At 36.7% G+C, this 27,748-nt stretch overlaps 1 protein-coding gene across 6 annotated transcripts in view; it reads right to left on the reverse strand.

The window, feature by feature from the left end:
• Nucleotides 1-1,167: 1,167 nt before the first annotated feature.
• C1H8orf34 (chromosome 1 C8orf34 homolog) overlaps nucleotides 1,168-27,748 on the reverse strand; it is a 151,453-nt gene continuing 124,872 nt past the window's right edge. For 3 of the 6 annotated variants that reach the window (XM_068187151.1, XM_068187160.1, XM_068187130.1), the window contains 3 exons: nucleotides 23,014-23,134; nucleotides 17,289-17,764; nucleotides 11,585-12,026 (listed from right to left, as the gene is read on the reverse strand). In XM_068187151.1, coding sequence (XP_068043252.1) covers nucleotides 11,793-12,026; nucleotides 17,289-17,764; nucleotides 23,014-23,134 — 831 coding nt within the window. In that variant the 3' untranslated portion in view covers nucleotides 11,585-11,792. Of the gene's footprint in view, nucleotides 1,788-11,584; nucleotides 12,027-17,288; nucleotides 17,765-23,013; nucleotides 23,135-27,748 lie in introns of those variants that run through there. The other 3 variants (XM_068187177.1, XM_068187169.1, XM_068187141.1) reach the window with 3 other exon arrangements.

The raw sequence follows: 27,748 nt of genomic DNA on the forward strand, positions 1-27,748 counted from the left end.
TGCCTTTCTGAATAAAGCCTGTCTTGTATTTCTTCACCTATAACCAAAACTTCTAACCAGACATGTCCCTGACCAAGTATCTCTGCCCTACTGGGCCAAAACTGTCTTCAAGTTCTCATACATGCCAGAACTTCTAAAATTAAGATGCTGCCAAATTCCAATTTCTTTCTCAACTTGTTGTGAGCAATCTTGGTTCTCCTGAAGTCAATGAGATTTTTCCCAAGGATTAAATGTAGTCATAATTTCACCCAGTAATGACATGAAGCAGAAAGCATGCAGCTTAGCAGATGTTTAGTGAAGCAACTGAAGGAAGAAAAGGCAATCCTATTTTATATTTTTCAGTAATGTTGAGGTAAAATGTAAAATGAGGGCCACTAAGGAAGAATAAAACTCATGAAAAGGAGATATTAGTTTCACAAGAATGCTTTTCTAAGCACAACTGACTAATTGATGCTAATATACCCTCCTATATGCAAATGAGTCTCCAAGAATATTGCAAATGCACAGAGCATTACAGATTTTCTTTACTGATGACAAATAAACAAAGTACCTTCCCGAAATGAACTTAAAGGGACTACCCCAGGGCATTTCAGTATGCCAAACATTTTACATATAGGAACTGTACACTATGATGACACATATAGCAAGTACCTGTTCACCACAATGTTAACTTCCATTTAACTTGCTCATGACGAACACAGACCATACAGTTTCTGTGTATTTAGCACTGTGCAGTTGTGAGACACCAGAAAAAAGTTCACACTATGAAACACTTATGACAGACAACTTGTTTTTATTTCTTAAACAAATAGATGCTTTGTAATACTGCATTTTTAATAGTTGCAAGCAATTTCATTATATCATTCTATCTAAGATACAGGACATAATTGAAGACAAAGGAAACTGAGAACACACTTGACAGAATTAACAGGTAAATGAAATCAATAAATGCAACTGCCACATCCCATCATTTGATGTCTGTGCTAACACATCTAAAGTTCCAAGCACACAGCACACAACAGATAGAATATTTTAAACAACAAGTTTGTTTCAGTAATTCATATGGGTAACTAACGCTTTATCATAATATATGAAATTCCTTTTAGGATTTATTTTTGCATGCATGCATCACTACTTATTGTGTTCCCCTTTTTAACAGAGTCTTTATTTGTTTTAAAGATCAAAGTAGATAAATTCAATACAAAGCTATGCAGCACGAGCAGCACCTGTTTCAGCTACCCACACACACTCTTTCACTCATTCCCCTGTCTGACCTCTCTCTGCAGGTGACCAGGAGGGAACAGCTAGCTCTCTGTGAGACCTGAATGGGACATACACATGGGCAGATGCAGCAAATACTTTAATGTTTATTAATCTAAAAAGGAGAAAAGATTACAAAAATATAAGGAGTATAAAACCTTAGACAAGTTAAAATACATACAATCTTTAGGCAAAGTTTGTTTTGGTCAGGCAGAATTTAGTTTATCAAACATCAATCCAAAACAACAGGGGTATAAACTAAACAAAATATTATAGTAAATTTATACTAAAAGGTGACAATTACCCTTCTTTCCTAAGGCCACTGTACCACAGTAAATACTCTCATCCAGTGCATTACAGCATTCACATATCAGAGCAGTTTCACTCATGTGCTACTGATACTAGAAAAATAACTTTATTTAAATTTTTTATAAATAAACTAATGCAAATTTTCAGGTGTAGTTTTGATCACCATAATTTTGTTTTTTATTAAATTGTTCTTCAATAATTCCACTGATTTCACAAACCTGTGAAATCAAACAGAAAAACACAGAAGTTAGGGCTCAAATGTAATGTACACAAAAATAGGAGAAAAGGGAAAATTAATCCCTCACTGTACTTTCATTTTGTAAGAGTTTTCTATTATGCTGAATTCACAGTTAAAAAGCAACATGGATCAGTATGTTGGTGAATCTCAATTTTTTTTCTGCTTCTAAAATATTCAGAAGCAAACAACAGTGTCCTTAGTTATACTATTTATTCCAATTATTCAGTGTTTTCAAGGGTTTTTTTCTGCTACTTCATTTTCAATAGTGGTAATAGACTGCAAAAAATAGCCTGTGTTTCAAAAAACATTGAACATAATATGCACCTTTGATGAATCAGATAAACTGAGATAGCAATGTTTTAATTTCTGGTTGTGTTCAGGTTGAGAACCTTCCCCAAAGCAAATGGAAATTTAGCTTTAAAAATATTTACAGATGCATATTGCAATGGACTGTTTTGCAAATGTTGCTGACTGGAACACAACCTGCCCTCTCCATTGTTTGTATAAAATATAATGCTGTAACTGGACCTATTACATAGATCCAGTTAGAGAACCAGGGGTTATAAACTGGAAATAAACACCACAACCTCATTTAATTGTACTGCTGAATAATTGAATAATTGTACAGGTGCATAAAGGTCTGTGTGTTACCTGAGAAGTCTTCACCTTGCCATTTTTAAACACTGAAGGAAATCAGGCACAGCAGTTTCACTCCTTTTGAACATTTAAATAAGGAAGCCCTTTCTGGGAGATTTAAGAAACTTGGCATGAACAAACCCTTCCCACTATCTCCAGCTAATTAATTAAATACAATTGGAATAATTTTCATTTTATCAGATGATAAGCCTGGACTTTTTATATGATTCTGTACTGATAATCAACAAAGCAAGGCACATACCATGAAAACCTCTGCAACAACAAAAACAAATGAACCAACCAAACAAACAAAACACAGGACATAAAGCCTAGGAAACCTTAGTAACAGTTCTTATCCTTTATTTCCTTTACATGGCTGGGGGCTTTTTTGTCATTTATACCTAACGTTCAGTTGTTTTCCTTGGAGGTGCTTCTTTTAGCAGATATTCAAGCTCTAACACAGTTCGATCTATAAATAATGGATTTGTCTTATGATGGTATAAAGAAAAGCAAATATGCATAAGCCTGTTTCATTTGCAGATTCTTCTTGTGACTGTTACCCACAGAAAACCCAGGGACTAGTCTTAACTGGATAAATTAAGAAGTTAAGAATTTAACCACATGTTAATGGCTTTGAGTTCATTGTGTCCCTTAATTTTTGCTTATAACACCTGAAGCTCCTGGTTGCTAGGACAGAGCATTTAATTTCATTTGTCACAGTTTGATGAGTTGAATATTTTTTACTTAAACATCTATCTACAGATATCACATTATCTCTGAAGTTCCTGGTTGAATGCCTTTATGTGAGTGAGGCAAATTCCTAACAGGGCTCCCCAAACCTTAGTAATTTTTAATCATCTTCTGAAATCCCTTGAGTAATCCCAATCTTTCTTAATGGAAAGACACCTAACCCACAGGTTTTTTACTAATATTATGTGGAATAATGACTTTGCTACTTAACTTCTAAGGCATTCAAGAAATGGTCTACCCCTCTTCGTGACAGCATTATGCTGAGAGCTCACACTGAGATGATCTTCTATGACCATCCTAAATCCATTAGGTCACTGCTTTCCAGGACAAAGCCTCATTATTCTGCAGCAGAGACAGATATGTTTCTCTGGTGCCAGATATATTTCATTTGGTTTAAATGTACTTCATCTGGTTATAATAAAGTGCACTTTACTGGAATGTGGCCATTATACCAGGGGATTCATATCATTTAATAACTTCAACTTGTCCTTCCCACCCATTATCCAAATCTATCAGACCCTAATGAGACCCATTCATCTACATCTTCCCATTAGAAACTCTAGTTTTTGATTCCACATTGAGCCAGCTTTCAATTTACCTAATGTGTGTCCTGATAATTCTCTAGGCCATTTTTTAAATTACAGTGTCATTTTTTATTACATTAAATGTCGTTGGGAATCCAAGTTTAGCATAATAAGGTAAGCTGTAGAAAAAGATATCTGTAGGTTTGGAAGCTTTACTGAAAAGAGCTTTCTGCAGTAAAAGAGGTGTTGAATTTTTTTTTTTCTTTTTACTCACTGCAATGGAAAAATTCCTTCTCATACTAAATATTTAGTCCAATGTGAACTTTTCCAAAGTGAAACCAAATATGAGTCAGTATAAATAAAGCAATGTGCCTTAAAGCCTTAATAATATAAGAAGATAACAGCAGCTTTGGATTTAAGCACATCCATTCAAAAAATAGGAAACTTGAGTCTAACTTCAACTTTCCATAATGGCATTTGAACTCACCATTCACTGTTCGACAGTCATCTGACTTCTGGTAGAAGTAATGTCAATCTCAACTTTTGTTTCACCATCAATAAATAATTAAATCAAAGTGCGCAGGTTTCCATAATAGAAAATTATTTTCATCTACTTTCAGACTCAAAAAACAGTCATATGAAGTGATGCAGCTTCAGCTATGAGTGTCACAAGACATCCAGCCAAGACCATCCAACAGGCCTGGAGAAATTCTGTTTACAGGAGTGTTGTGGTTTGACACAGAAGTGAATTTTTTTCAGGAAGTTGGGTCAAACCAATCCGTGGTCAGATTTGGATATTGGCACCTGGAGTGACCACTGAAGGTATGGACATGCCTCTGAGAACACAGGGGGTCAAAAGCAAGAACTCCCAGGGGAACTGTCTCTGTTTGGTTCTGGTCATCAGAGAGTGCAGACTCTCCCCCGCCCAGCCACAGGCTGGGTGGGGGAGGGGAAGCCACTTGGCCTGGTCAAAGTAGGCCGGGGTGAAGGGATTGGAACCAAGCCAGCTCCTGCGGATGGAAGGGTGGAGAGAAACGGAGATGCCTTTGTTCCACCCCGCCAGAGGAAAAGAGACAGAGAGTCCGGCACCTGTAAATTTGCCAGCGGAGAAGAAGGAGAGGGAGGGGGAGATGCCCAGCAGTGGGAGTTGGCATTCTGCACAGAGATTTCAGCCATCTGGGGAGTCTGAACTTTTAACCCTTTCCTGGGAAATGAAGGCTTGTAAAATATTACTCCTCCTCGATTTGAAGTAGAAGAGAGACAGTCTGGGATCCGAGATGTTAGAAGATGAAATTTTTAGGTGGAAGGAGATGATGGAGTGGCTTGTGGCTGGACTTTTCTTGTTAGCCATAGACTGAACCAAATTCTCCTGCAATAGAGACTGCATTTAGGGGGATGCAGTGGTGAATCAAGAGACCTGCTTCAGCAACTACCAACACAGGAATGGAGAGAACAGAAAAAAGCTGAGGAGGGTGTGGTGATGCCCTCTGTCTTCAGGAAGGAGATGATCTTTGTTCTTGAGACCCTTGGCCCCAGGGGAGGAAGAAAATGGGGGGGAATGTGGTCCCAAGATGAAAAGCTGAACTGTTGTCTCTTTTGGTCCATGGCAAAGCATCCTTAAAGGAGCCCTATGAGCAGTCTGTCCATGCACGGTGGTGAGAGCACTGTGACATGGAAAGGAGAGTGTCACCATGGCAGATTTTCTCCGGGCGGTTGCCATGTGTGACATGGAAACACAAGGGTGGCAATTGTGTTTCCTGGGGGAGTCTGTGGTGCAAGATAGACTCCTCTCTCCCTTGATGGACTGAGTATTGATTATCTGAAGGGTGGCAGCTTGATCAGGAATCCCAGGTGGTGTCTCACTGAGGTTTTTTTTTGGAAATTGGGTGGGGGGAGAAGGAGTGTTTTGGAGGGTCTTCATCCTGGAGTTAGTGTATGTGTCTCTTATAGTAGTAGTAGTAGTTAATAAAGTCTTTTTCCTTTGTTATTAAGTTTGGGCCCGCTCTGCTCTGTTCCTGATCACATCTCACAGCAATTATTTGGGAAGGTGCATTTTCATGGGGGCGCTGGCATTGCGCCAGCATCAAACCGTGACAAGGAGCACAATCCTTTCTGGTATCCTATTTCTGAAGTGGACATAGAACTGCCTCAAGCTAAATATATAGCCAAGCCAATGGCAGGCAGAATGAGAGGCAACATATTTTCTTTAATATACATAAGTGCATATTGGAGAAATTTAGAAAATAACTCATATCCCAAGTAGACAAAAGCTTTATGACACCCTTTGGAAGGGGGAGATATGAATTTTTGACTGCAGTTTGTATTACCACATTTGAAACATTGAATGAAAGAAAGACACCAATAGGTTTCTCCAGATTATTCATGAATCAGGATAAAAGTCTCCCAAAAGTTCACTTCTGGGACAGATTCACTTGTGAGACAAAAAAAAAAAAAAAAAAAAAAAAAAAAAAAGTGTGTATTTATAGTGGATTTATTATCCACGGAGAAAAACTGCCAACTACAACAATTATGTTCTTACTAACCAGATATATAATTGACTAACATTTGAGTTATGCCTCATAAGCACCTTACTCTCTAGAGAAACCACATCTAGCCTTGCCCTAAACTCATACCCACTGAAAGAGACATTTCCAATACAGTTATGCTCTAGCAGAGCAGAGCACAAATACAAGCAGCTGAATTTGAATGACAGAAATGGAATGTGTTTGTGTAGACGCCATAAAGTTTGCAATCAACAGTTGCTGCTCTAACCCCAATTCTGTCATTCTTACTCATATTGAGTAGCACCTGGCCCTAGCAAAAACAAACTTTCACAGCAAAAACATATTCCAGCAGTAGACTCCTTCTTATTGTTAACTCTGGCCAAGTAATCTTCCAAATCTTAGGAACACTCATTTGCATAATTAGGATAAATTGACTGTTTTGGCATGTGAATTTACTCAGTGCAAGGAACTTTACCCATGGACAAATACTGTCTGGATTGGAATTTTACTAGAACACAGTCTGAATTTCTAAAGTCTACAAAAAAACACCAGTCTTTAATTCTTTTGAGTTTTCCCCTAGGCAGATGTGTGCAAATAGCAAAATGAATGTTTTTTTCAACAACTGTTGAAGTCATCAGCAGAGTGTCTTTGACAGCAGAGTTTCAAGACCAGTGCAAGAATGAATGGAGTAGAAATCCCACTTCTTCCCAATGACCATTTGATTTATCAGCAGTAGACATTTCACTGTCATCCTTAGCAAAGAGTTTGCAGATGAAGAGTAGCAAAACATTTAAATTTCCTCCCACAGGTCAGAGGGCAAGAGTTCAAGACTTGCCCTGGATCAACTGAGCTAGAAATGAGCATCTAGTGCTTCTTTTGGGAAGATGGAATGAAGTGATAATAGACACACAACTTGATGTGCCATTGACTACAGAAACTGGCATGCCTTAAGCAGATTAGCACAAAGGAATGTTTTTACACAGATGATCCTTAAGGGTGCCTTCCAGTCCTTAATGTTCAGTGGGTATATTTAAGATGGATTAACCAAATAGCAAGCTTTTCAAGAGTCTACTTCATTCACCTATCATGTACATCTTCTAGGTGGACTGACTGAAGGTAGGGACCCTTTATGTCCAAGGCTGTGTGACCTGGGGAAATCTGCTGTGTGGGTTACTTCTTGAGTTCGGCACTCAAGAAAGCAGACTTAGTCTTTTGGGCAGCAAATCCTTGCCAAGACTACAGCTGGCAGGTCAAATTATACCAAAAGCCCTGTCTTTGTCTTTTCAAGGTTCTTGGAAGCTAGCAACACTTAAAAAATTTCCAATCTTCAGTCTTTGTAGGACTTGTTCTCAAGGGAAAATTCAAGCAGACTCTTGTCAGTCCCCTGAAAGGATGAATTTCTTCTCATAAAAGCAGTCTAAAAAATGTTCTGGTGGCAGTGGATGCAGTTCTTCTATTTATGTGCATCAGTACCCCATAAAGAAGAAAATCTATTCTTGCCAGCTCAAAGAACTTTCATCAAACTGAAGGATTATGCAAGTAGTAAATATTTCTTCCAGATACCTCCTTTTTCCAAGAATGATCTCTATGCATTCTTTGAAAACTCTGCAGAGAATCAGCAGACAAGCAAACTACTGCAGATAATAATGGGGAACTGTCTACAGAATCACAGAGAAAGAACACACATGAGGCTCTGAATTTCAAAGGAGAGAATACATTTTGCAAGCAGAAGAGATTTTGTTTCTATATTATAATAGGTCTTAAAATGCATGTTTTAATTCCTATTTTTAATAACAAAATGCACATTACAAGAGCAAATAATTATATACTATCTCTTTCTCTGACTTATGGCCACAAACTTAATTAAGTGCACAAAGAGGAAAAGGAAAGGGCATGCTAAAAAAATCAACAAAGCTTCTTAAAAATGTTTTTTCTTTCCTTCTTTAATATAACAAATCTTTTAAGCTAGAATAATTTAAACTCTTTTATGTGAGTAGTTATTTGATTGAAAATGTTGTCATAATTAGTATGAAGGTTTAGCAATTATTGACTTTCAGTTATCATTGAAACTTGCTGCTAAGGATAAATTTTTAAAATGCTGTCAGAGAGCCTGGAGAATTGAAAACGTAAATTCTGATTTACAAGAACTGAGAACCAAGATCTCATTTCCATAAGACAAGATATGCACTGTTGTATCTGTTTTGCAAATGTTTCTTGAGAGATGTTGAGATTCCAAAGTGACCCACTTCTGTTCAGTTATCACTTTCTTTGAAAATAGCCTCTCTGAACTCTTACCTCTGAATACATTTGAAACTGTTCCCCCCTTATTTTTTCCATTCTTTTTCTTCTAAAACTCTAAACTCAGACAGTATTACTTTTAAATAACTCAAGGTGACTCACACAGTTTCTCTTTCTGCATTGTTTTCCCACTACCAAAATCTAGCTTTACACCTGGCTGCTATTATCTCAAAGTAGTCAAAGAATGTGGTAAATATTATCCACATGTAATTTATCAAAGCTGAGTCAAAGAACAGGTGTTACTATTGTAAAGATTAATTTTGCAGCTCTTCTGCTCAAACCCACGAATTATGGACTCCTGGGCCTTCTCAACACTAAATCACAAAAAAATACCCACACAGATTTATTTTTTTGGGGTGAAAAATGATGTGTAATCTTGCCAGCTGGTCTACCTACAAGCAGTGGCATCAGCAAGTGTGCCAAAGCCCCTTGCTGACTGCACTGACAACCAGGAATTGGCAGCTTCTCTTTGTCAGCAGTGGCAGTTCTGCACTTTCTTGACAATGTCACTACCACAAAAACTCAGACAGGGATGTTACCACCGTTAGTTACTTTTAATAAAATTTTTCACTATTAGATTTCAGTTACAGGAAGTATTACTTGAATAAAACATTTTTGTTCCATACCTTTAGTTATAGTAGTAGAAACAGTGATAGAGGGTGCACCAGCTAACTACAATGAGGTCAACAAGGGTTCACAAAGGGAAAGTCCTGTTTAACTAACTTGTTATCTTTCTATGCTAAGGTCACCCACCCAGTGGATGAAGGGAAGTTAGTGGACATGGTTTTGCTGGATTTGAGTAATGCTTTTGATACTGTCCCTCACAGCATCCTTCATGACAACTTGTCCAGCTGTGGGATGAGTGGCTGCAGGCTGTGCTGGGTGAAGAACTGGCTGAAGGGCAGAGCTCAAAGGGGGCCACTGGTCACCAGTGGTGTTGCCCAGGGGTCAATTCTAGGGCCAGCTCTGGTCAATACATTTACCAACAACCTGCAGGCAGGAGTTGAATCCACCATTAGCACATTTGCTGATGATCCCAAACAGGGAGGTGCTGCTGACTCTTTAGAAGGACAAGAGGCTCTGCAGAGGGATCTACACAGACTGGATCACTGGACAGTGATTGATGGCACGAAGTTTAACAAGTCAAAATACCAGATTCTGCAGCTGGGATGGACTAACATAAAGCACAAGTATAAACTGGGAGAGGAGTGGCTGGAAAGCCTCTCTGCAGAAATGGATCTGGGGCTGCTGGTTGGCAGCAGGCACAGCAAGAATCAGCAGAATGTCCTGGAAGACTAAGGACAAACCCCATCCTGGGGTGCATCAAATACAGAATCACCAGCTGCTCAAGAAAGGTGATTATCCCACTGTGTAGAGCACTGGTGCAGCCTCACCTGGAGCACTGTGGGCAGTTCTGGGCATCACAATTTAAGAAGGACGTGAGCATTCTTGAATGGGTCCAGATAAGGGCAACAAAGCTGGTGAAAGGGCTGGAAGGAATGACTTGTGAGGGGCAGCTAAGGATTTTGGGCTTTTCTACTTTGGAGAAAATGAAGCTGAGGATTGACTTCACTTCACAGCTTCCTGAGGAGGGCATGTGGAGAAACAGGCACTGATCTTTTCTCCCTGGTATTCAGTGACAGAACACATGGCAATGGCTCAAAGCTGGGCCAGGAGAGATTCAGACTGACATCAGGAAGCATTCCTTTACTGAGAGGGTGAAAGACTGAACAAGCTTCTGAGGGAGATGGTCAATAGCTCAAGCCTATCACTGTTCAAGAGACATTTGGACACTGACCTTGACAATATGCTTTTAATTTTTAACTCACCACTTTGTTTTATGGTCAGTGACAATGACCTACTAGTCATTGGAGTATTGGAGTATTATAGCATTCTTGGAGTATTACAGCACAGGATTTTGGGTGCTCACAAGTCCTCACACCCATACAATTCAAGTACAGCAACTATACAAAACCATGGTGTGTATCTGATATGTCTTGGAGCATCAGTCTCCCTGGTCACATAATTAGCATCAGTCTGTGTGTGCACAGCCAATCCTACCAATGTTTGTGGGACTGTAAATTCATTACAGAAAATACTGCGGAAAAATTGCACACACATGGAAAACAGGTCGCAGAGCTTCTCTTGAGCCACCCAAGGTGAGTTTCAGCTCAAAGGTAACTGAAATGCTCTGGTGCAAATCAAATTGGACTTACTGGCCTTGGACTAAAATCAGCTGGAAGCACAGAATCTCATTGTAACATTTTACTAGTGTTTAAAAAGACCTGGCACATGCTCTTTAGGATCTCACTGTGTAAATTTAAATTTTAGTCAAACTCTGGGCTGTGTATGAATTTGTGAACTGATGTATGAGTAAAAACCAATTTTTTAAATGGGTTTAAAAAATTTAAACCAATAATTTAAAATTAACTAATAATTTTTAGAAAAGCATAATTTAAAAAAATCTGTTTATCTGGCATGTTTCTTATGAATCCTTAATCCCTTACATAACTGTTCCCTTCTGTAAAGAAAACGTCTTTTTCATATGTTAACTCTTGATGTTTAAACCAGTATTGAGTTTTCTAAACATGCTGATTAAATCATCTGTTTTAATGATTTAAATATTTTTAAAAACCTAAAATATGTTAGGAAGCAGTTTGCATATTCACCCTTGCAGATCACAAAACTACTGTGAATTAAAAGAGATGATGTGAAACAGTAAGATCATTTACAGGTACCTCGTAGGCAGGGAGAATTTGCTACAATTTGAAAATATTGCAATTTACAGCCTGTTACTTGTTCTGCCATTTAGGCTCTGATCCTGCTGACCTTTACTTCCACGATTAGATAAATACTTCAAAGAGTGTAAGACATTAAGGATTACTGGTATGATTAAGAACTTTTTCATTAATACATATAAATTAAAAAGAATGTATGCAAAATAGATGTAATGGAGTGACAGACCTAAGGAGGGAGGCTCTACATTTCAGACCTGGACTGTTATACTTTGTTTTTTTTGGGTTTTTTTTTTTGGTTTTGTTTTGATTTTTTTTTTTTTTTTTTTTTTTTTTTTTTTTTTTTTTTTGCTGGTGAATACAGATTTATGAAACAGATTATCTATTTCAAGTTCATGTTATTTTCTGGACTAGCTACTTTAATACATCAGGACAAATAGTTTCACTTAGCTTAAGTAAACTGTGTTCTGTGGTCATTTTGTCATTGTTCAGTGACTACAGGAAAGCTTCTGCAAATCAATCCTATAAGGTTCAGCCCTCAGACAAAGAAGCAATTGGTACTTGTGAGAAAAGCTCCTGTGAGCAGGCATGACATCTCCACAGTATTGGAAGATATGGAAAATAGAAGTAAAGTTGAGGGGTTTTGACATATTATCTGGTCCTTACACATGTACTTACATTTGTCTTGGTCAGCTTCCACTTCTTCACTTTCTGTGTCACTCGGCAATATCCAAGGTTGATGAGCAAGTTGAAGCTGTTGTAAGAATTCATCCTGCCACAAACAGATCTATTTTAGATAAAATGACAATTTTTCTGTATAAATGAAGACTGCAGCAAACACTAGCCTCAATTAACTAGAGAAGATAAAGCCTTTAAAAACAAAAAAACAACTTGTGAAATAAAATCAAAATATAGAGGATGTGCAGGATCCTTGGAAATTTGTTTAAACTATTCAGTAAAACAAACAAACAAACAAAAAAACAAACAACCAAAAAGACCTGCCAAAATAAACAAAAAACCCCCAAAAACAACCAAACAAAAATCCACCAAAAACCCCCAAACCAAAAGCAAACAAACAAACAAACAACAACAAAAAATCAAACCCAAACACACCAAAATGAAGGGGTCTATTTAACTATCCACTATAAATACAGATACGTAATGTCATCTTGGAAATGCAGTGACAGGACAAAATTGCAGATATTACATCTGACCCTGCAGTTTTTGGACTGCATAGACATTTCAAATGCAATTTGCTTAAGTGAAGCTTTGATCTGTCAAAATTTTCACTGTTTCTAGTCTAATAAGTACAAGAACCTGAATACCTGATTTACAACCTATGGTTTTGCTGCATAAAGAGAAGGCCTAGGAAGGAAAAATTTTATGGAAACTTTTGTCTCTAAGATACCGTTTAGATATCAAAATATAAATATTTTACATGGTTAAAATCCATATTCAGCTGAATATATGCTTTTGAAAATGTTTTAAAATTGCCTACTTTTCTATTTAGTGTATATATGTATGCTAAGAATATTTTTCCATGCAGACACATATATATGTATGTGAACAGGTATACACACCGACACATAAAATACTTTGACACATTCCTCTGCAATATTCATGGGGAGAGATGAGACTGGAATGCACAGTTTTATTTTCAAAGACAGTTCAAACATGCAAGTTTAGTCTCTAAAAGAAAACTTTAACCTTGGCCAGATATCATAAAATTACTGGCTAATTTTTATAAGTTCTTGGAAAAAAAAGGGGGGTAATAACCGTTTTGTGTTACATCAGCTGAAATGAGAATCTACATATTTAAAGTTAAATTGTATTACAACATAAATGTTATTCTTAGGCTATCTGATTTAAATATAGAATCCAGGCTTGTTTAAATCAGTTTTGGGAGACTGAAGGCTGCTCGATCAAGATCTACCTCACTGGGAGTAAATTATTAATTGTGTCAGTAATGTGTTAAAAATTCCACAAAGACTGCTGCCATGGGCCAGAGTAAACTCAGGCAGGAGCTCCAGGCCTCACTCATGTATTGCCATTTCCAATGTGCTGTGCTGGAGAAGGTTGCTGGCTACAACACAGAACATGTTTTGGTTCAAGGAACAGGATTCTTACAGTAGGCATGTGTGACTCTCACACTGATCCACACACTTTTTAAACTTCCAAAAACACGGAGCAGAGACCTGAGCCAGGCAGTGGAATAGAATGAGAGTATCTGACCAAAAAGAGAGTCCCCATCACAAGTTATGCTCTATACTCCAGCAAATAGGAGTAAAAATTTTGTTCATCAGGGCTATATTCAAATAAGATGAAGTTTTACTGCTCTCAACAATGACAGACTAATAAGTATTGCTGAATACCAGTTTAAATTATCTGAATAAATGAAATTATTGCAAAATTTCATGTGTTCAGAAAAGGATATGGCAAACAAGGGAGTCAGTGGTATTTTCATTTCAAGAGCTATTGACAAGTATCACAGAATTGTGTCACTTTAATGGAATTCATCCTAAAGAGATAAGCAGGGTTCAACATTCCTTTGCCAATTTATACAAAACTCCAAAGGATTAGGAACATGCATAAAAGTATCTCTGCCAAAGGATTTGGAACCCTGATTTATTACCTTTATAAAGATAATAAAACTATTTCTCTAGGTAGCGTTTCTTTGCTATAATTCAATTCAGCCTTGAACAGAGCTGATAATAAAACACACCTGTTAGAACTTAATAATATTATGTGTGCCAGGAGGCAGAAAATTGTCCACAAAACCTCAGATCATTATAAGTCTTGAGCATTAAAAAAATCCATAACATTCTTAACAGCTGATAAGTTAAGTACTTGCCAAATTATTTAAGATTTGTGCTATAACAAGATTGAACCACCCATGCTGCAGCATGAACTTTACTAAAGCTTAAGAACTTTGAATTGTATTTATTAGTAATATTTTTCTATTTAGACTTATGTTACTCTGAAACACATTACAATCTAGGAAGCATACATAAGGCATTGAGAGATATGTTAAAATTCCCAACAAATAAGCAAGTAAATAGATAAGTAAATCAAGCTCCTTAGGGTAAAACATGCTCCTGGCACCCGGTAGTCATGTTCTTTTCAACTGACTTATTCTTATCAAATATATATCAAAGTTCTACTGATTAATTCCATTAATATCACCTAAAAGTAAGGAAGCAGAGTTATTTGCAAAATCTTATCATAGTATCTTCTATAGGATTGGCAATATAACCATAGTGTATTTACACCAGTAGAAATTCCCAGTTGAAACCATAAGGCTAATAAGAATAAAGGCAATTTCCCTTCTTTTATTTTACTGGTTTTATACAGGAAGAGGATACAAAACCTACAATGAAAGTCTCAAAACAAATTACAGTATCAGCCTTGAGTTTTATATGTTTGTGATCTGTGAAAGTACAAAGACAGGGCTCTTGTTCTTCTACCCCAAACCACTTCTGCCTTTTTAAAATATATCATCATGTTTAGAGACAAGTTGTGACACAAGAAAATTAAATCATATGGCCACAAATGGGAGGAAATGTCTAACATGGCAAAAAAGGTCACAGAACAGACATATTTCCTGGGTATGTTCCGTCTAAATCCACTTCTCTAAGTGACCAGGAACTTAAGTGGGCAAAAGACAGCTTGAAAGCTTCTAGTATAACGCCCCAGAAATGAGGCTGGGAGTGGCAGATTGGCCAGATCTCCATCAGCTACTTCCTGATATCCATGGGCCTTCACAACCTGGCAGAGGAAGGTCTTCAGTATGAACATGTCATACCAGCAGCTTTCCCTTTGGAAGTAGAGCTAGTCCCAAGTTGAGTTTCCATTATGTCAAAGGTCACTTGTGCATGTCAGAAAGGATAAATAGGGTCTGAGCTGGGTCACTAGCAGCCAAGGTACTATTGTATCCAGTGAGCAAAGAGAAAGAAAAGAATTTGTCACTCCTAGAAGGGATTTTAACAGAGGATAAGATCCTGCATAGAAATGCTGAGGTTTAACATCAGCTTTACAGTGGATTGCTGGCTGAATCTGGACATGCTATTCTAACAGGAAAATAGCATAATAATATTGCTCACTTCTTAAAATTCTTGAGACAAATATATACATATATTAAAAGTATATAACAGGACACTTACTGTAAGAGCTATCAGCAAACAGAAGTAACAAGACACAGCAAATTAAATAGGACTCTTGCTTATTATTACCATAACTACAGAAAGGCTCTGGAAGAAAGCATTTTTAAATGTCTGCCTTTTTACAGGAAAGATCAAAAGTGATGGGCAGATTGGATATCTCTCACACATTACATACACATAGTTTCAATTGCAGTATATACAATAATTTTACTTGGCATCACATGACTGTGTATCAGTTAAGAAGTTAAGACTGCTTAAAAATGAAGAAAAAGAAGGGTGAAGAATTTAGTTGGAGACAATAAAACCCTTCATTTCTTCTAAATATTTTTTGTTAAAAATTAATTTCAATTCTCATTTTCTGGTATGAGAGAAAATTATAACACACAAACATATCCCATACTTCAAAAGAGGACACAAAATGATTTTTTTTGTAAAAAAAAAAAAGTGTTACAATTACTTTTTTTATTTTCCATGGGAAACGTGGTTTGAAAATATATCAACTGGCAGTGAAGACACTTTCATGAGGAACTGTAGTCACCTTCAGTCCTCTGATCTGGATATTCAATTCTAAGGGAAAGAACAGCTCAAGTGGTGGGATTAGTGCACTGCCATTCAAACATCAAAATAATGAGTATTTATTTCACCACCAAATTTAAGTAAGATTTCTTCCCCAAATTCTAGAGTAATCTGTGCTTCCTTTCCTTCACAACAAATAATGGATGTCATATAATTAATTGAAGGGTTATACTAAGTATTTAATCTCTAATTTTCCTAAAAGCAACCCTAAGCAGCACTATCATAAACAACATTTGAAATTTCCTTTAGAAGTCATGAGACCGATAACACATTGTGTCAAGTGTCAGACCCAACAGATTATTAAAACAGATGATACTCCTCAGAAACAATCTAAAAGTATGATATTATTTTCAGTCTTGGAAAAAAGGTCTCCAGGTTTTGACAAATGGATTACAGAGAGATTGGTAATAATGGTGGGAACCAACATGTTCCACCACTAAAAAATTAGCAGTCTAGACACATAGTTCCTTCTCAAGTCAGTACAGAAGGACTGGCATATCCTGAGAAAAGGCTCACCTTTGTAAGGCATGTATAGAGATAGACAGCAGGGGTTTTCTTTCACAGGTGCTTTTATTTCCACTGCCCACACACTGAAGTTATCTTTAAGGCAGCTAAGGTTAGCAGAGGAGAATCCTACTCAGAATTTACAAGGTACTTTAACTTTTTCTTCTGTTTTGTTTTTAAAAAAGACTAGTCCTGTAAATGGCCAATAATATGTGACAGGAAATTTTTATGCTGTAAATTAGCCTAATTACCATGCACATAGTTTTAGACAGTGATTCAACAATGTTGTATATTTTCTCTTGCAGTTCAGTTTGGTGCTTTGGAAACAACTGTCCTCTCAGTTATGTTTAACTAATCATTCCAATTGCCCAAAATTATGAAATAAAAAGTAGATCAAGAAAATATCATGCACTGCCAATGCAGCAGGAAAAAAGAATTCCATGGAACATAAAGATTAGATAAAGTTTTGTTTAATAGTCCAGAGATATGCACCTGTTAGAAACTGTAATGCTAATAAAACAGCTATGCACTGTACAGGCAAAGCCCTACTGAGCTCATGGCAGATTTGGGGGACAGAAGTGTTTCAGTATGATTTCTGTAATAATACTGACAGTCTCTAATGAGTACCTCTCAAAGCTGAGCAGTATTTCCTTGCTAATTTTCTCATCATTATATTTCAAGTTCTTTTCAGCACAGTAGGTTACATTAGGTATACTGATGTTACTTGAACATAAAATGCAATCAAGTCTTGGCATTATTAAACATAGCAAAAAACATTAAATTGAAAATCTTACTTCTGATAAACTGTTTCTCTGAGTAGTGACAGTTCCAACAACATCTCCACTCACTTGCACAGAAAGCCCTGAAGCAGCACTGAGGGTCCTCCCCATTTGGCTCTTAGATGACAAAGATCTGCTTCTTTGCATGCTAATAATGCCTTCCCTATTTCCTTGGTTGCTAGGGGTAAGAGGCCGTGACAACAAGGTATTTGGGGTCATAGGTCTGCTCCCTGGAGCTGATGGCCTGGTTTGTGCACTGCTGTTTGTGACACTAGAGACCTGTGTTCTGCTGTTAGTGGGCAGCGGTGGTGATTTGCTTCCTTGGAGCTGAATGTTCTTCCCTGGCGGAGTTGGCACCTGAGGCCTTGGGGTTTGGCCCTGTGCAGCTTGAAGATTGCCTTGATGGTCAGATGTAACTACACTGGGATGCTGGACACCAGGGCTTCTCGAGAGCCTTGCTTCTTCCCACAGTGCGAGGTCCTTCTCAATGTCTGTGCACACACACATGAACAAATGGAAAAGAAAGAAACTCACTGTCTGTTTCTCTCTGGTTTAAAACTCTCAATGATTTTCTCCAATGTAAGTGAAAACGTGAAGCTGTGCAAAGAAAATCTATTCATGCTTAAAATAAAAGGCAACCAAATTAACAGTGCAAATGTTTGGCAAGCATTTCCTTAAAGTTTATTTACATTTGATTCACTGCAAACACAGCTATCCTGCAGAAATGAAACATTACCTCTTCATGTTGCATGTCAACACAATCTATAGAAATTCCTCTTGTTTCATCAAAATTATGTCTCTGTAGCTTTTGCACAGTTACTGCAAAATCAAGGTTAGTAGCAAACCAAGATAGAGCAGTGATGTAAACCTGCTATCCTCAGCTGCAATCCAAAACTGGCTCAAGGCAAAACTTTTGCTTCTGGCCCTGCTGTCTACTGCCCAACCAAAACTCTGAGGGAAGTAACTACTGAAGTCTGGTATGTCTGGATGTGTGATCCTGTTTGAACCTGAATCCCGTGCTCTGGCCTGCCATCAGTGCTGCAGCAGGTGATGGGGTCACCAAAATCCAGAGTCCAAGAAAAAAAGGTGGTCCATTGCCTAACTCACATACAACCATAAGAAATAAGATCTGTTTTAACACCACAACAGATTAAGGACAGTAAAAGTGTAATAATTTAAATCATATTAATGCTTCTAATTAATTAAATCAGAATACAACCATCAAAGTCAGGCGAGGGTAGCTGGAATTTAGGTTAGCATTAATAAAATATTGAAAATCCTTGCAAGTATAAATGCAGAGCTTAAGAAACAGTTTAATCAAGTTTATTTTATCTTACACTACTGTTATGAATTTTCACTTTCACTGGCATGTACTCTACTGTACTTGATTTTCATAGAGACAGCTGATTATCTTTAAAATAGCAATGCCATTTCCCAAGTGGCAGTCCCAGAAGCTGTAAAGCAGCAAGGCTCTTAAACACCCATTAAGTCAACTTGTCTAAAATAAGCATTTCATTTTTTTATTTTGCTAAAAATTATTTCAGGTTCTAAATGTCCTAAAAGAAACAGATTCTAAACTGCATATTGGGAAAATGAATTTTTTTTCACTTGTATTTACCAGTTGGTATAAAAGGAATGTTGTGTGTTAAATAATTAAGGATGTGCTGCCTTTAACATGTTTTAACAACATCTTGAACATATAACATATAAGATCTTGAAAACAGGAAAGGAAGCCATGCCAATTTCATGTTACTAGTCTAATACAACATATTGCACACAATTCAAATGCTATTACTAGAAAAGCTAATAAAACTGAAATAGTTGTGAAAGCCTTAGATAAAAGTTTCTCAACTTTTTAAAGATTAAATATTTTTCTGTTAGCAAATTTCAAAACATAGTCAATATTTCTAGCACACAGTTACAAATATTTCTAATTGACCCCTTAAAATTAATTATTTATATTTTGAAATTATTACATCTTGAACTACTCTTCCACTATGCTTTCACTTTGGAACTTCATAGAATCAGAGAATGGTTTGGGCTGGAAGAAACCTTAAAGGTCACCTGGTTCCAAAACCCCTGGTTATGGGCAGGAATGCCTTCCACTAAATTATTGCTCAGAGCTCCATCCCACCTGGCCTTGAGCACTGTTAGGGACAAGACATCCACAGCTTCTCCGGGCAACCTGTTCCAGTGGCTCACCACCCACACAGTCGAGAATTTATTCTCAACGTCTAATCTAAATCTCTTCTCTTTTAGTTTAAAGCCTTTATTCCTTGTCCTATCACTACATACCCATATAAAAAGTGCCTCTCCGGCTCTCTTGCAGGCCCCTTTAGGTACTGGAAGACCACAATTAGCTCTTCCTGTAGCTGTCACTTCTCCAGGCCAAACAACCCCAAGTCTCTCAGGCTGTGAGAGATGCTCCAGCTCTCCGAGCATCTTTGTGGCCTCCCCTGCACCCGCTCAAACAGGTCCACATCCTGTTTACCTTGAGGGCCCCAGAGCTGAATGCAGCACTCAGGCGGGGTCTCGTTAGCGTGGAGTAATGAATCACAGAATCTTCTGAATTGGAAGGGAGCCGCAAGGATCAAGTCAAACTCTTCAGTTTGGCCCGAATGAGGATCAACCCTGTGACCTCGGCATTATTAGCACCAGGCTCTGGCCAACTGAGCTGATCTTAGAGGAGGAAGAAGCAGCTCCCTTAGCCTGCTCCCTGCTCCTCTTTTGGTGAAGAAGGTGTAAGATGCCTGGCAAAAAATGAGGGGCCAATAAATGATACTGTGGGCTACTGATTTTAATCAAATGAAGAATATGGTCTTGTAAAGAACCAGACTAGTCTATTTCTTTGCAAAATTACAGACATCCCACTTGCCTGTAGGGAATTCAGCATGCTGAGAAATAGCATGAATATTGAATGTTTTAATAGAGTTAAATAAACATTATATGCTGGCTCATGTTTCCTTAATTTCATATAGCAATCAAGCCTGCAGATAAACCAATTATAATTATTTCTCTACACATAATTAACATGTTTCCATAGCATAATTATTCAGTTTTATTTACACATCTTCTGTTTGATTTTGCTTTAATATAAGCTTTTCAGCCAGAAAAAAAAAAAGTCACACATTCCCAGCTTTGCAGTATTATCTGATCCATATTAAATAATACAACTGAATTATGACTTAGGATTTCTAAAAATTCTTGTTGATGTCATTTAAAGGAAAATAAAATGCAACAGAGCAACACAAAGGCATTTTGCTTTTAAATAAAAAAATATCCAGAATAAGGATATGATTCATATGCACTTACAAACTGTTTATTTTTTAACAGTTCTTCTTGTGATAAAATATTTTCCAGAAGTATACAAAGACCACAAAATCAGTGCAACACACCAAACTGACAAGATACTGGAATAAACTACCAAAAAAAACCTACAAAACTTCTCTATTTACTTGTGATATAAAGCAGCCATAATAACATAAGAGCCTGGATTTTAGACAAAAAAAAATAGGAGCCATATGTAGAGAAGGAAAACCACTCCAGTATCTGATTTTGTAAAATTGCTGTTTTCAAATATCAAGGTACTGAGGCAGTTGCTGGCAATTGGCGCTAGCTCCTAATTTAGGCACAGGCACCAAATTATGCCTTATGTTAGGTGTGGTTTTTATCCAGCACACAGTACATAAGGGAAGGCCAGACCCCTTAAGAAAGTGTGAGACAAGGGGCCATATTTCATCATTACACAGGTAATCCAAGTCATAGCTCAGGCATCTAAATTACTGCCTAGATAGGCAGCCATTTTGTGGAATTAATAGGTTCCATTGCGCTTGCTAAGAGAACTGAAACAAGAGACTTGCTGATATCACAGACACTTGAACTTTTGCAAATGTATAAGACAAATGAGGCTAAGCAAAACCACAGTACTATTATCTGAGGTACTCTGAACTGATTATTCACAGAAATTATGCTATTCTTGTCTTTGACGGGAGTAATTGTCTCAAGCACCACTGGTGTTATAATAGGGCATGAATTATTATGAATACAATAGTCCAATGTTTAATAATTTGGCTGATTTCATGTGAAGTTCTCAGTCAGACAAAAATTACTAAATAGTAGAATGGCTAAACCTCATGTAACAACAGCTTTACTGAAACAACAGGCCCAAAGTCAAATGACAGGAACAGCACTGATGTGAGAGAGAAAATCTTGTGGTCACACAACTGCAGAAGGAATCTCAGAGATTAAGTGAATGTACCTAGTTAGTTTACAGTCAATTAAGTATTTAGAATTCCATATTCTATTGAATATTGTAATTATTACTGTCAGCTTTGCCAAGGGACTGCATATTTCACAGCATAATGCATGTAAGAACAGCTTGTGTGACCATGGAAGTGAGACCAGTTAGGACATAAATCAAAGCACCAGACTCCTCCTGAGCAATAAGGGAAAACAAGTGGTACCTCAGTAGTAGGGCCCTTGGGGTACACAGATCCCTACTATGCTACAGAAACCACACATTGGTTTGCTGCTCTCCTGATTCCCACTAGATGTTCCTAGGGGTTTCCATTTAGAGAGAGGGTCCATGGATTTTTCAATCTAGTTTGGCAGTGGCTGCAGCTCTAATAGGTGCCAGCTTTATGAACCTATCAAAAAAATTTAATTACAGCATCTCTACTGTCTGACACAAAACCCACCTAAAAAGCTTCATTTGCATATATTATAGTTTTTAGTTCTTGTTCCATTATGAGCAAAACCTATTCCTAAAAAGCTTCCCTCACCGTGCTTATAGCTTTGTCGTCTGCCTTGACGTCAGCTGCAAAACCCCCTTTCTATAGAGGATACAGCTTTCTCAGCATTGTTATTGGCAAGATACACATCCTAAGTACTTTAAAATACCACACCAAAAGTGTTCTCTGCCTCACTCTCTAAATAGCTTAGAAGAATGATCAAATAAATTTCTTTTCTACCTTCATTTTACATATACAGTCTTTACGGTCAGTGAAGCATTACCTTTCATAGAATTAGCCTATGAAGCTTTCACCATATGACAAATAGTAAGCATAACTAGGACTAACATAATATAGATCTATGTCATATCTTTTAATGAAAGATGAAGATAGAAAACATTGGTTACAAAGAAGAACAAATTGCAAGCTAAATTTTAGAATATTTCTCATTAATTTTTATAAAGCTCAGAAACATCTCTTTACCAAAAACCCCATGTTTTTTTTTTTTGACTTTTCAGAAATGGTTACCCCATCAAAGATGTTGCAGATGTTCCAAGACACAAAAATTAATAGATTTCACTCAGCCAGAATTCTCATGAACAAGGCGAATTTTTCCTGAAAAGCAATCTGTCCTCCAGTTAAAGATCCACTGCACCTGCTTTAAAGACTATTTAACAGTAAGTAAAACATCAGTACCTCCTTATTGCATAAGTTTGGGTGAAACATGAAAACAAAAAAAATGGTGTATTATTATGCTTTCAGACCATAAGTGTATTTAACATGGTTTAATTACTGTTTAAGTAGTGTACTTGCTGTGATTACAGTGAAGTGCATTACATCTACAAATAAAACACTAATTGTGTTTTCTTCAATGAAATAAAAAATTAAAAGTTTTTGTCTGTTTTCATCAGCATGTGAGTTAGATATTTTTTTCCTTCATCTGAAATATTGGCAGAGCAAGCAGGGTGAATACTTCTAGGCATTTTATGGTTCCTTGATCCCATACATACCAGCTAGGTGTTTTTCCATGGTCTGAAGTTCTTTTGCTGCTAAGGAGTCCTTTAGGAGTTTCTGCCTTGGGGAACCTCCAGATCTAACAGTCACGGTATCCAAGGTCCAAACCGTCTGAGACTTACAAAGATAAAAAGAAAATTGAATGCTTTTAATCCAGTTTAATATTTATATATGAAACAATAAAAACAGTGGTGTCCCCATCTAGAATCAGGAATCTGGTGCTATTATGTAGAATATATAAAATTTTATGCAAAATAATACCCAATATCATTTCTTAACATACACAAAATAAATAGTAGGAATTAGTTAAAATAAGCAGTTCTAAAATAACTCACATATACACCTTCACATAAGCTCTTGCTCTATGGTGAGACATCATAATAGGACAAATTCCTCAATGTTTTCCATTCTCTGCAGTTCCAATTATTTATTAAGGGTTGCACTTCTTTTAAATTACCATAACATTTGGTTCAGCATCTCTGCAAAGCTACACTTCTGGCAATATCATAGAATTTCCTAATCAAAATTTCCAGTACTGTTTTATCACTGCAAGAAGTATTCCTTTCAGAAATGGCAGCTAAATCATCAGGGCAACACAGCAGTTTGAAAGGGTTGTCAGCAAACAGACCATCGCCCCAGTATCTTCTTTATTGAACACTGTGGTGTTCAAAATCATTTGCTTTTTCTGGAATCCACTCAATATAGCTTTAGGAATTTTTTGTAAAATATACTATGAGGTAAACTTGATAGATGTGTATGTGAAACACGCAGTAAAACATATGACCAATTGTGCAAGACTTGTTCATAAAAACCAAACAAAAACAACAAACAAAAACATAAATTAAGTAATTCTTGACAGTCTATCGGAAATAAATTTTACATTATTACCTCACCAAAATATTTTATCTGTAGTCTAGGAAGTTTTGTTGGCTTCCTAAAGAAACAAGGCTTATGCAATGGTCACATTGTCATTCACCTCTTACTAATTTTTAAATATTTCATTAAACACCAAGCAAATTTAGAGAGGCCCCTGTTTCAAAGCCATTAAGCTGAAGTAATTTCAGGGAGAAGAATGATTGATCAGAGGAGGGAGATCCAAACTGGTGGCCCCATTCACAGAGGGCACACGGGACTCCACAGTGCATCAGGCTGGAGCTGCATCACAGCTGACACCGGGCTGCTGCGGATCACTGCCCTTAGTGATCACTGCCCTGATGGCACTTCCCTGGCCTGACTCTTGTCCCACAAGGAAAGGTGCAGCACAGTTCAGAGGATGGACATGAAAATATGGGTTTGATATCATCTCTATTAACAAAAAAATTGCTTTAAACAGTGTAGCTGCCTTCCCTTTTAGAAAAGTAGGTATAATTCTACAGAAGTAAAAGTTAAGAAGGGATATATTTTACATCATTCTTAATCCATTTCAAATAAACACTGCTTTGAATGCAAGTGATCATTGTGAACCATACATCTTTAAAATATGATAACACATATTTTTAAAGAAACAGCTATACTGTAATGCTGTTGGTGCATATGCAAAAAAGCCCAGTCACATTTACCAGCATACAAAATAGTTTGAAGCTGCAGATAACTCTGTTCTTATTAATTCATAAAATTTTCAGAACAGTAACAACATTTTTTAAATTTTACAAATGTTTTTTTGATGTTAGTTCTTCCCTGTTAAAGTTACCTGTATTTAATCCCATGCAAATACAGAGGAATAGCTGAATAAAACAGTAAATTACTCAGAAGTGAAGGCACCTTCAAACATTTTTATTTCAGACATATCTCTAGACCTGATTCACTTGTTCCCCTAAGAGGTTTTGAGCATTTTTGACTTGGGTCCTCTGTGTGAATTCTCCATCTAAATAGCAACTGGGATTGTTGAGCTCACTACAGAATATTAACTTCTATTAAATTACATTAAATGGTTATTTCAAATGGATATTAATTATCCAATATCTATCTCTAAATGGAAGAATATATTATTCTGTGATCAGTTCCTCTGAAATAAATGAAATTAAGTAAGAGAAGGAAAGGGGGGAAAGGTACATAAGAGAACTCCAATTTTTCACTTTTCAACATATTTTTAAATATTCTCTGTCCTCAGATTTTTATGGTGGAAAAAGAATATTTTCATTTGCATTTTATAGGGTAAATTTTCATATCTGGGAAAAAGCACATGGAAAAAAAACCCCAGGGTTAAAAGGATTAATACTTTTTTGAATATACAATTTCATTCATAAATAGAACTCTGATAAAATATGGAATAAAAAATAGTCAGTAGTCTCTGGCAATACTTGACAACCAAACTACTCTTCTAATATTCTTACACTGGATTATTCAAGCTTATTATAGCAAATTATTATCAGCTTTCAGTAACTCCTTGACCTCCTTAAAATCTACTTCCAAAGGTTAGCCTGATGAGATGATTTCACTTTCCATGTCCTGGAAATGCTTCTGGAAATGGAGTTATCTTTCTCTTCTCCAAACCTCTGCTGGTTTTTGGTACATTTTGCCTTTACTGTACTTCTTCCCTTCATGCACAGTAGTCATGTAAGACTCATACAAAACCAGGTGACTGAGTACAGGAAGCTCTCTACTGTTACAAATTCAAACTCTCTTTCAGTTACACAATTCCAACATCCTGTGAAACAGGGACAACTTTGGATGAATTTTCCCCCAAATTTTGTAACTGCTCCTGTGCATCTTCTATTTTATGTAATATCGTAAGCTTTTGACATTTTTTCAGGCAATAGCTTCACAAAAGATCAGAACAGTATTGCTATAGCTTCTATGGAAGATGACATATTTACTATTAGCCATTACATTTCATAACAAATTATGTGCTTATAACAATAGTAACTTTCAATTAAATGCTTACTTAAGAGAATCAAAATGATCTGGGAAACAAAGGGCATAAAAATTCATTAAAACTGTTCTGTAACCATTTTTTGCTCTTTCTCTGAAGCTAAATATTCCACACCTATAACCAACAACCTTTTTGGAGGCAGGCCCAGGTAATTTTTTTATATATTTCTAAATAACACTTAGCATTAAAAAATATTTTTTAACATTTTGAGACTATGAGTTCATCTAGGTGCATAATGCATAAACACAGACAGAGGTCCTCAGTGTCTCCAGCAAACAATTTATGCAACAGTCTTATTCCTAGAAGATAAACAAACACAAGCTGAAAGGAGGGGATGTTATCAAGATGGCTTTGGAAACAGGTCAAGTCAAATGCAAGGATAAATGAATTTGTACAGGTCTAGCAGAATTCCCTGATGTCCCTTCTTCCCATTGGATACATAGCAGTTCAAATATGTCACTTAAGAAAGAGATTCAGGCTTGCAAACCATTTATTTAAACATTCTTACCGCACTTCACCAAAACCTATCCTTTGTCTGCTGGTCAGGAACTGCAGAGATGAAACACTAATGTCAGTTAACTTGGACTTTAATGATCATCACAGCAGACTGAATGTAGTTGAAAAATACAGCATGTATGTATGAAGTATGTGCATAGAATCCTTCCAATTATTTCAGCATCTTCCAAACTACCATTGCCCTTGCTCATTCATTACACTTTATAAATATTAGCACAAAATTTATAAATGGCCTATTTGCATTAACAAGATTAATGAGATCTAACTATGAGGATGTGACTGAAAGACATTCTTGCCTTTCTAAATTGCAGAAACAACTCTGTGTCCTATTCATCACCTTCAAACTTTGAAGGTGAGGCAGTGAGCTCTGCACCAGAAATATGTTCTAAAAAAGTAATTGGGTTACATTTGTCAACTTTGAACGTCAACTGCGTATCAATTTCTTAAGTGACTTTCTTTATATATCATCATAATTTCTTCACATACAAAACATTCATTATTGCTTTTTTTTCCTTATATCTCTTGGCCAAATTACTGCTAAAATAAAAAATTACACACAATATGGCCAGAAATAATCTCTCTCATCACTGATTCCCCAAACTTCTGGAAAATACCATAACTTACCAGGCATGCCACAGTGGAACAGAAAAAAAAATTAAGGAGGTCATGAATCACAGTGAGAAAGTTTTTTCAAGCTCACTCTCTGTGCTTCAATCTGCAGCACAATGCTACACAGCATGAATCAGTACAGCTTTTGTCCCTCAAAAAAATCCAGTGCAGATGTGAACATTTTGATCTCATTGTTGGGCTGAATTGACCTGGCTATGTAATACCCAGTGACACCTGGTGAGTTCTACAGAGGTACAGCTTTTCAGAATAACTAAGACCAAGAGTTAGGGCTCCAACTTACATCACCTGGAAATCAAGTACTTGTTGGAAAATACTCTTCCTTACTGGCCATAAAGTTAATAAACTATTCAGCACATATTTCTGTGCCGTTTTGGCCTGTTTCAGAGTAATACCAAGGTATTTCCATGCATGCCCAGGCAGATGTGGAAGATTACCTAAAGTGAATGATAACTATGAAATGAGTAAAAGGTGAAACCAAATTAGTTAGCAAACTGTAAGTATATGAAAAGTGTTTTTATAGTACTTTCGATTCTACACGGTTTTGTGAATCAAGTGGAAATTTTATTGATAGCTTCAGGAGATAAAAGTGTAAGGAATACAACCAAGCTTAGCTTTCTATGACAACATAGCTTTTCTTTGCTAAATAACTTAAATATCATAAATACACATATTTGACAGAGATCCCTCTAAATTAAAAAAAAATCAAAACAAAA

Source organism: Anomalospiza imberbis, chromosome 1 (genome assembly GCF_031753505.1).
Source record: "Anomalospiza imberbis isolate Cuckoo-Finch-1a 21T00152 chromosome 1, ASM3175350v1, whole genome shotgun sequence".
NCBI classification, from domain to species: domain Eukaryota; kingdom Metazoa; phylum Chordata; class Aves; order Passeriformes; family Viduidae; genus Anomalospiza; species Anomalospiza imberbis.